This window comes from Podarcis tiliguerta (genome assembly GCF_965153285.1).
Source record: "Podarcis tiliguerta genome assembly, chromosome: 8".
NCBI classification, from domain to species: Eukaryota; Metazoa; Chordata; class Lepidosauria; order Squamata; family Lacertidae; genus Podarcis; species Podarcis tiliguerta.
Window position 1 is genome coordinate 41,771,268 of NC_139541.1, and position 10,345 is coordinate 41,781,612.

Below are 10,345 nucleotides of genomic sequence, written 5' to 3' on the forward strand. Positions count from 1 at the left end.
CAATGAGTAAGTCTCATTTAAATTAATGAGGCTTTCTTTGGAGTAAGATGAGCATACAACTACACTGTTAGTAGACCATGGTGTTATAATCTTCACCATAGTTCGTTAGAACCCATATATATATATATATATATATGCAGGTTTTGGTGTCCTCGGGTGTCTTCCCGTGTAAAAGTTGGGGTGTCTAGGCGACGTTTCGACGAGGTCTCACTCGTCATCTTCAGGCTGGTGCTTTCGGCTTCTTGTTACTGGAACAGAGCAGGATCTCAGTGTTTGAGTTCCTATAAATACTGTTGAGGAGGTGTGGTGTATAGCCTCCAATGTTCTGGGCAGAGAGGAGGTTCCCAGGCTAGTGTGCCTTTTCTTCTTTTGTTCCTTAATTACTTGAGGGATATCTTGAGTGATTTCTTGAGTGATTTCCTGAATCCCACTTAGGTGGGTCATTAGGTGTGGATTAGTTGCTAAAGCCTTCGTGTCTTGAACTCTTGAACTTTGTGAAGAGTTTTTCTGAGAAGATGGCTGTACTGCACTTGGTTGTGCTCTGGCTTGGCTTCGTGTATAGGGGCGAGCTGTGGTTTTGTGGCCTGTGCCAGCCAGATCTGTGTAGGGATTGCAGGGGGGTGCAGCATCCGGAGGTGCCACCCTGGTTTGGCTACTGGATGGTGTCTGTAATTTATCTGTGGAGAGGGTCTGGGTTTGGGTCTGGTGTGGTTGATTGGTGATGGCGTTCTGTGTGCCTCTGGATCTGGTGTCAGATTTTGTGGGGAGGGCTAATTTCCAGATGTCTGGCAAGCGGGATGTGTCGTCACGCTTGTTCATGTTGTGAGGGTGTTTCTCTATCTCGATGGCTTCCATGATTATTCTCTTGTGGTGATGTTCCATGTTAAAGAGCAATTTGGAATCTGCAAAATTAATTTCGTGTCCTGTTTCTTTCATGTGTTGGAAAAGAGAGGAAGTTTTTTCTTCTTTTTTGACGGCATTCTTGTGTTCTGCGATCCGTGCATTTATTCGTCTGTTTGTTTGTCCAATGTACGTGGCTGGGCAGACTTTGCAGGGTATTTCATAGACCCCTTGGTTTTCCAACTGAATTTTATCCTTGGGGTTTCTGAGGATATTGGCTATTTTTTGGTTGGTGCAAAAGGCTGTTTTGATATTGTGTTTATGGAGGATTTTGCTAATTTTATCTGTAGTGCCCTTGATATAAGGAAGGAGGGCTATGCCATTGTTTTCTTCTGTGTCTTGGTTTTTGGGGGGTGTTTCTTTTTGGATTAGCTTCGTAACCCTGTTTTGCTGGTATCCATTGGCAATTAACACATTTGAGAGATTCTGTGTTAATTGCCAATGGATACCAGCAAAACAGGGTTACGAAGCTATATCAAGGGCACTACAGATAAAATTAGCAAAATCCTCCATAAACACAATATCAAAACAGCCTTTTGCACCAACCAAAAAATAGCCAATATCCTCAGAAACCCCAAGGATAAAATTCAGTTGGAAAACCAAGGGGTCTATGAAATACCCTGCAAAGTCTGCCCAGCCACGTACATTGGACAAACAAACAGACGAATAAATGCACGGATCGCAGAACACAAGAATGCCGTCAAAAAAGAAGAAAAAACTTCCTCTCTTTTCCAACACATGAAAGAAACAGGACACGAAATTAATTTTGCAGATTCCAAATTGCTCTTTAACATGGAACATCACCACAAGAGAATAATCATGGAAGCCATCGAGATAGAGAAACACCCTCACAACATGAACAAGCGTGACGACACATCCCGCTTGCCAGACATCTGGAAATTAGCCCTCCCCACAAAATCTGACACCAGATCCAGAGGCACACAGAACGCCATCACCAATCAACCACACCAGACCCAAACCCAGACCCTCTCCACAGATAAATTACAGACACCATCCAGTAGCCAAACCAGGGTGGCACCTCCGGATGCTGCACCCCCCTGCAATCCCTACACAGATCTGGCTGGCACAGGCCACAAAACCACAGCTCGCCCCTATACACGAAGCCAAGCCAGAGCACAACCAAGTGCAGTACAGCCATCTTCTCAGAAAAACTCTTCACAAAGTTCAAGAGTTCAAGACACGAAGGCTTTAGCAACTAATCCACACCTAATGACCCACCTAAGTGGGATTCAGGAAATCACTCAAGAAATCACTCAAGATATCCCTCAAGTAATTAAGGAACAAAAGAAGAAAAGGCACACTAGCCTGGGAACCTCCTCTCTGCCCAGAACATTGGAGGCTATACACCACACCTCCTCAACAGTATTTATAGGAACTCAAACACTGAGATCCTGCTCTGTTCCAGTAACAAGAAGCCGAAAGCACCAGCCTGAAGATGACGAGTGAGACCTCGTCGAAACGTCGCCTAGACACCCCAACTTTTACACGGGAAGACACCCGAGGACACCAAAACCTGCATTCCTGTACCCGTGAAAATCTACGAAAGCATATATATATATATATATATAATACAGAGAGAGAGAGGGAGAGCTGTTGGTCAGTAATTGTATTATACTGAGAAAAACAGTACTGAGCTAGATAATGATCAGTCTCACTTCTGATCTCACATGTATAGCGTCATTAAAGGCAAATCTGTAATGAAACAAGGTGTGAAATCATTATGGGTTGGCTATCCACAAATCATTCTTATGTCAACGTTAATCTAAAATTGTCTTGACCTCCCAGCTGCCAATGCAAAATAAATTACCATATTCATGATCAATATTTTATTTGAATGCAAAAGATTGCTATGCCCGTCAGTTTTCCAATCCTGTCAGAGCATTTAGACCCACTTCAAGAATCAGTAGGGCTAGAAAAAGTCTAAATGTGTTTTAATTCCCACTTATTCCAATGAGTGCTTAAATGTGGCTGGATCATGCTCAGTATTTCTTTTTTACAATAATAATAATAATAATATCCTGAAGTAACAGTGTATACTCCGACAGCAGCCTACCTGATATAATTTTACTTCTTAATATTTATTGTTCTGCTCTTTATGTCTTTTCAGGAACTGAGGAAATTGGCTTCCAGTCATCCAAACCTTGTGATGGTGAAGTTGGGTATGCCTTCTCTCCCACTTACCTTTTAGCCTTCGTACAATGTTCGTGAGACTCTCTCACTTTCACTCCTCCCCCTTCTTTTGCAGCAAACCCTTCTGCATCATTCCATCTTCTCCCCAAAGGATGGAAGAAATAGCCTCTTGGTTTGGATCCTGGTAGCTAGAGATCTGTGCCCTATTTCTTCAGCCATTTGCATCTTAGCTAGAATATGGCATTGGCTGCTATAGAGGGAGGAAGTTTAATGCAGATCCTCCCTCTGCAATTTGTAGTTTTTCATAATTCTGTTACCTAGTGTCACAGGTACAGTGGCTACTTCAGAAGTGCAGGGTCCCATCACGATAGTCGCAGTTGTGCCCCCTCACTGCCATAAACCCCTTTTATGAGTACTCCAGACTTCATATATTAGAACAGGAGGTTTTAACCTGCTGCTGCAGAACACCAGGCATCATTCTTGATTTTTTTAAAAGATAAAGCCAGTGATATAGGCTAATCAGAGAAGAGATAACAACTCCTTCTCACGAAATCCTTTACAAAGCTGAAGACCAGTGTAAGTAAATAGTGCCTTATGATTCTATGTAGCATTAAATAAGGGTACTGTTATGCATATGATTCAATAAACAATACCATCTACCAAATTCCAGCCTCCTTTGAAAATGTAGAATATTGCCCATACAGGAAGACAGACGAGTTTACGTACTATATACAGGAGTTAGCATTTTCAAGGGATCTTGAAAAACCATTTCTTCTTGCCAGTCTGTTACTAACAGCGCACGGTTCTCTGACTAACAATGTATTGATCTTCCCTCAAATAAGGATGATGATCCTGATCGCAAGCAGATTACTGTTGCGTCACTTTTTCTGACAATAAACATCAAGAAGCCCGTGGCTTGTGCTTCATTGTCCAAGAAAGGATAAAGAGTTGTCACCAACTAAGTTTTACCCTTTTAAAAAAGCATATTTGTAGTTCCGAATATAACTGGGTTCGTTAACACTGTGTGCTTTACGTTAATGGGTTTTATTTATACTAATAATGGTTTTGAGTTGCACAGATGTGAATTAGAGATAGAGGTGTAAGGTTTAGTTGGTTATTCTAAAGCAGGGGTCTCCAATGTGTTGCCCTCTGGATACTGTGCTACTCTCAATTCCCATCAGCCCCCAAAGCACAGCCAATTGTCAGGGATGATGGGAATTGGCTCTCTAGGTGTTGTTGTAATACCACATGGGCCACTCTTGTTCTAAAATGTGTTTGTTAAGGTGTTTTTAAAATATGTAAAGACCATTTCCAAAAAAAATTAATGCATAATTCTGTGTAGTTTATATTACCTCCTGAAGTTGGGCATTAACAACTACAATGAACTTATTGGGAGCACTTTGAGAACCATTCTTTCTTTTGTATTGCTGTAGCTGAAGTTCATACTTTGTCCCTGCATTTTGTAGGTGGCGTTAGAACAGTCAGAATTGCTCCCAGTGTTCCCCATCTCTTCCTGCTTCTAACCATCTCTTTTGTTTCTGCTTTTGCAGATGCTACAAATCTTGCGAGCATTATGGAAGCTGCAGCATTTGTTGGGGACCACCTGAAAGACATAGGGCTGAATGTGCTAATAAACAATGCTGGCATTTTGAAAGGCTTGACGCTAGACACTGTGAGCGAGGAAGACATGGACGATGTATACAAGACCAATGTGACTGGGCCATTGCTAGTGAGCAAGGTACAGGGGCTTGGGGGTGCAAATGCCAGACTTGGAGCAGTCAAATGATTCACTTCATCTGATGCATGAAGTGCCCTTTCCAGATAAATATATCCAAGGGTGTAGGGAGTGTAAACAGTTGGGTCAAAAGATCACTAAAAGTAAGAAATGCATGCTACATCAGTTAAAAGATAAAGGGACCCCTCACCATTAGGTCCAGTCGTGGACGACTCTGGGGTTGCGGCGCTCATCTCGCTTTATTGGCTGAGGGAGCCGGTGTACAGCTTCCGGGTCATGTGGCCAGCATGACTAAGCCGCTTCTGGCGAACCAGAGCTGTGCACGGAAACACTGTTTACCTTCCCGCCAGAGTGGTACCTATTTATCTACTCGCACTTTGATGTGCTTTCGAACTGCTAGGTTGGTGGGAGCAGGGACCGAGCAATGGGAGCTCACCCCATCATGGGGATTTGAAACGCCAACCTTCTGATGGGCAAGCCCTAGGCTCTGTGATTTAACCCACAGCACCACCAGCGTCTCTACATCAATTAGGTATATCCTAAATCAGGGATGGCCAACAGGTAGATCGCAATCTACTGGTAGATCGTGTGGTGCCTCCTGTGGTAGATTGCGGTAGATCTTGGGACCCCTCCCACCCCCCACCCCCCAAAAAAGCTCAACAACTTTGGTCAATCCAGTGGGTAGATCACCACCATTTTTTTATAGTGAGTCTCTTGGAAGTTGGACAAGCCTGTCCTAAATATATGTCAAATAAGCATAATGACCATTCACAATAGCACTTATTTGTCACTATGCAAACATCATAACTGTGCTAACAGGGATGCTGTCAGGGTCAGGCTTTGGGTCTCCAGACAGCAGAAGGAACAGCAGGGACCCCAAAGGCAGTGGGGCTGGCTTACCATATTTTGAAGCAAGTGTAGTAATGCACGTTGCCATTGAAAGAGCTCCCCTTACATTAAGTCTGGGGTCTAAAACTACCAAACTGCAGCATTCAAGTTGGCAGTAGAATGTCCGGGTAATCAAAGTACTCTTCACTGGTTTCTGAATGTAAAGAGATGTACGCTTCCTGAAAACTCTGCTAGGAGGGGCCACCACTGACATACTGAATCCACTGCCTAATGAGGGAGTCTTCACAAATGTCAAATGTGCTGGAGCCACAGTGGCACGAGAACTGCTGCTGGCTGAACCACACAAAAAGTTAGCATCAAGCTCCTTGGCCTTTGGGTGCTCTGTCGCCCTTTTCCAGAGTCCACAGTTGTAACACGTCATGCAAACTGAGAAGTTTGCATCACCTGAGTTTTATGCAGGATTTGAATGAGTGAAGATGAAGTGTTGCTGGGAATAAAATGGCAGAATAGTGCACTGTCTAGACAACAGTGTCCCATCTTTTCTGGGCACAAGAAGGAGGTAGAACAAAATGGGGGAGGAATCATTAACAATGGCTTGAACTCTTTGGGGGGAGGTGGGGTAAAAATAGCATTACTTATAATACAAGTGTAGATTGTTACATGAGAATAAATACATAAGGCAAATGAAGCGGGTACTGAGTTTTCCTCAATTATTTTCTCTCCTCCTCTCTTTCCTCAGGCTTTTTTGCCTCTGTTAAGGAAGGCAGCCCAAGGAAGTTCACAGAAAGGGCTGAGCTGCAGCAAGGCAGCTATTGTCAACATCTCCTCTCTATTAGGCTGTATTGAGTTAGTCCCCGCAACCTATTCCAAGCCTGTAATTGCCTACCGCTGCAGCAAGGTAGGTGACATTTCTTGCACCCAAGTAATATGTTGGCTGCCCTGCTACTGGGCACACTCCCTATCCAAACAAATGGCTGTATCTAAGGGAGCTCACGGTCCTAGTTTTCTTTTGCAAATATAAGACACTGGGCCACATCACATTCTACAGATGTGAATTTTAAGAAGCTCAGGTTTGCAAATACTAGTCAGAATTATCAGGGAAGTATGATTTGCAGCAGCTTCCCACAGAGGGAACGACTCTGTGGCAAGCCCAGGTACTCCTGCTGATGTTCCACAACAAAAGAGACGGGGGCTTTAACCTTTCCATTGTGAAGTTTGCTACCCACTTTCTCTCTCTTTCCCTTTCAGGCTGCTCTCAACATGCTGACAAAGTGCCAGTCTCTGACTTACAAAGAGGATGGGATTTTGTGTACTGCAGTTCACCCAGGGTGGGTGAAGACAGACATGGGCACCCAGGAGGTGGGTACCAATTTTTTGGGAGGAGCTCCTTTAAAAGATAGTTAAATAACATAAGCAAAACTGCTGAAGATTGTTAGACACCCCCACTCCCAGGAAGCATGCACAAAGTGTGTTACTTTCACATAAGAGAGGCAGTTGTCTAGATCACTGGGGGAAGAAAACCCTTTTTAGGGTGCATTCCCTTGATGCAAACCGGTTAAGGGCTGGAACCAGCAGAGGCAAAACTCAACTTTTTTTTTTTTTTAGTCAATGTCTCTCTCACACACATGCACACTCATACTGTAGCAGATGGCTCAAAGGCCATACCATGGAGTATGGCAGCTAGAAGGTCTTTTCCAAGGAGACTCCTCTAGGTGAGCTGATACATTCCATGGTTGAACCTCTGAGCTCCTGTATGCACCTGCCAGGCAGCCTCTCTCTTTATCGCCTCATGGAGGAAAAGGAGAAATAGTGCAGATAGGTTGTTTTCCAGAGCAGAAAGACCAGCAGGCAGGAAAGTGTGAGCTTGTTTGTCATGGCAGAACAAGCAGGTGAAGTCAAGGACTTACATGCAGTAGGATCTAAGGTAAGAGACAGTGGGCTGATGGAATGGTGATGCAGACTAGGTCTGGCTCACAGATTGGTGGTTCCCCATCCCTGCTGTAGGCTAGGTTGGCCAGATTTGGCAGTTTTCATGGGCTGCTCTGTTCTCCACTGTGATCCAGGAGCCACAAGTGTATTTTTCCACCCATACAGACCTTGTGAGTGAGGTTCGATGATAAAAGCTGCACCATTTATCATGATACATACATTATCAAATATATCCAGGGTATTATCTACAAAACTCAGAGACACTCCACATTAAACCCTGATTCAGGGTTGAAGGGAGTAGAGTTAGGGTCAAGTTCTCGACACAGAAAAAGTGCGCCCAAAGGACTCAAAGTGGGCAACGTTGTCAAAGACTGGCAAGAGGTCAGCACTTTGTGGGGAGTGAGCAGGCTCTCAGCCAGGCAGAGCCTTTTCCAGTGAGACTAGCTGCTTATCCTCTTACAGCCAGTTTGGTCGTTGGGGTCAGACAACCGAGAGCAAAATTTGGTACTATAGATTTTTAAATGAATGAATGAATGAATGAATGAATCCTTCACACCCAACATGTAGGAGGATAAATCCAGCTTTCCACAAAGAAGAGCCATTGGCTGTGCTTCTCACTGCTGTTTGTCTCTTGCAGGCTGTCATGACTGTTGATGAGAGTGTGCGAGGGATTCTCCAGGTGCTTCCTAACCTTGTTGATGAGCACAATGGCACTTTAGTTGACTGGAAGGGCAAGAAACTACCTTGGTGAATGTACTGAGTCTCTAGTAGAAACTGCTCTGCCCTCATGAGTATGGTTCCCTCCATAGGTGAGTGGGAACTAGTGGGAACATAGTTGTGGCTATGTATCTGCTATGCTGAAATGTGGATATTTGTTTACAAATAAATACAACTATTGAAGTTCTCCTGGCTTCTCCTGCTTCTTTATCTTAGGGCAGACCTGTTGCTAAGTTTCCTCGCACCCTTCCCAAACCCATGGGATACTACAGTGGAGCTATTTCTACAGATCATTAACAGCCTGAGAGTTAGAGAAGGTGACATTCAGTTTCCAAGACAGATGCTCAGATCATTCAATAAATACTGGAAAGGCAGCATCGCTCAAGTGCCAGAATCACTTTGTAGACCTGATGCTGATATTCATTGCTAACGCAGGAGCAATCTTACCACAAGCTTAGTTCCTGGGCCTAATTTTCACTCTGCTTACTTCATCACTTTAGATCAGGGGTGTCAAACTCAAATTCATCGGGGGCCGCATCAGCAGTTTGGTCACCCTCAAAGGGCCGGTTGTATCGGCCTAAAATATTTGAGCAGGCTGAGACCCCCAAAGTTGATGGGCTTTGACATTTAAATGGGATGTGTGTGGCATGTGATAAATTATGTGAGGTTCGAGCTGGTCTTTGACCCGTAATAAATGATGATGATGATGATGATGATGATGATGATGTGAGGTGGGGCCTACCTGCCCCCCTCAATATTTTATTCAGCCTGACACCCCTGTTATGAAAGATTACTAAAGTCTGCCCCTGTGGTGATGTATCATAACATTGTGCAGGCCCAGTCTGAGGGCACCTTTACTGGACTGCGTCTTGTGGCTGGGGCTTATCTACGCCTTCTCTTCCTTCTCCGCCTGGTGCTGCCTCCTCCCTGTGCCAGGTGCTGGCGGGGGGGGGGGGGGAGATGTGCCGGTTGCAACCCAGTTTCTGACGGGGGCCAATGCTGCTTGTTCTTCCCTCTACTTTTCAACACTGCAATATATCGCTACCGTATCACAACATCACTATCACAATGTTGAAAAGTTGGTATCGTCTGCTTTTAGGGGCTGATGGGCTTACTCAGTACGGACAGGGGCACTCCTAGGAATTTATTGGATTTCAAATCCCTGGATTTCAAATCCCATTGAGGGGGGGCAGGGGCGGACTTTGGTAATATGGCACCCACCCTGAGTGAGGACAAACTTTGGTGCCCCCCCCCCCCATAGAATAAATAGGCATCGTTATCATTATTTTGTCCTCCCTTGGCTCGGGGCGGGTAAGGCGCCCGCACGGCCCCAAATCTGGTGCTGGTGGAGGAAGCACATTTCCACAACGGGCCGAGCTGCCCCTGTGGATCCTGCTGCCTGAGGCAGCCGCCTCCCTTGCCCTCCGTGGCAAGCCGAGGCTGAGGGGGACGTTCGCTTGCCCAGGCGCCGGGCTTCCGTCCACTTGCTCCGGTGCGCTCGCTGCAGCCCTGCTGCCAGCTGCCAGCAGCCGTCGGGGAAGGCGGCCGGGCTCCGGGGCTCGGTGGGGCCCGCCGGCAGAGGGCGGCGCTGCGCCTCGCCTGGGCGTGGAAGCCCTGCTGGCACGTTGTCTCCCACGCCGCGCGTTCGCGTCGCGCTCCCGCCTCCATCTCGGCTCGCTCCCTCCCGTTCTCCGCCTCCGCGCCTCGCCTGCCAGACTCGCATCCCTGCCCGGCGGCGGCACAGCGGAGGCCGAGCATGGCACCAGCAGCGGCTTCCGGGGCGCGCGGAGGAGCAGCCTCTCTGCTCACCTCCACCTTCGTGCTGAAAGGCGACGCGGCGCACAACCAGGCGATGGTGCACTGGATGGGCGAGAACAGCAGTGAGAATGGCGGCTACACGGGCCACATGACAACGTCTGGCGGGCCGGATTCGGCCCGCGGGCCTTGTGTTTGACACCTGTGCTTTAGATTAAGTTGGCTTAATGTCTCTTCCGGGAAAACTGACAGAATGCATAAATAAAGGGAAAGCTACTAAGCATGTAGAACAAGTGGGAGGAACCTTTC

The 10,345-nt window shown here is 46.1% G+C and overlaps 1 protein-coding gene across 3 annotated transcripts in view; it reads left to right on the forward strand.

Moving 5' to 3' along the window:
* The window catches only part of LOC310683046 (C-signal-like), a gene marked incomplete at its 5' end in the record, with an annotated part of 33,717 nt that extends 25,249 nt beyond the window's left edge, over positions 1-8,468 (forward strand). For all 3 annotated transcript variants that reach the window (XM_083452566.1, XM_083452565.1, XM_083452567.1), the window contains 5 exons: positions 3,029-3,080; positions 4,602-4,789; positions 6,375-6,533; positions 6,884-6,994; positions 8,202-8,468. In XM_083452566.1, coding sequence (XP_083308692.1) covers positions 3,029-3,080; positions 4,602-4,789; positions 6,375-6,533; positions 6,884-6,994; positions 8,202-8,315 — 624 coding nt within the window. In that variant the 3' untranslated portion in view covers positions 8,316-8,468. The remainder of the gene's footprint in view (positions 1-3,028; positions 3,081-4,601; positions 4,790-6,374; positions 6,534-6,883; positions 6,995-8,201) is intronic.
* Between the last annotated feature and the right edge of the window lie 1,877 nt (positions 8,469-10,345).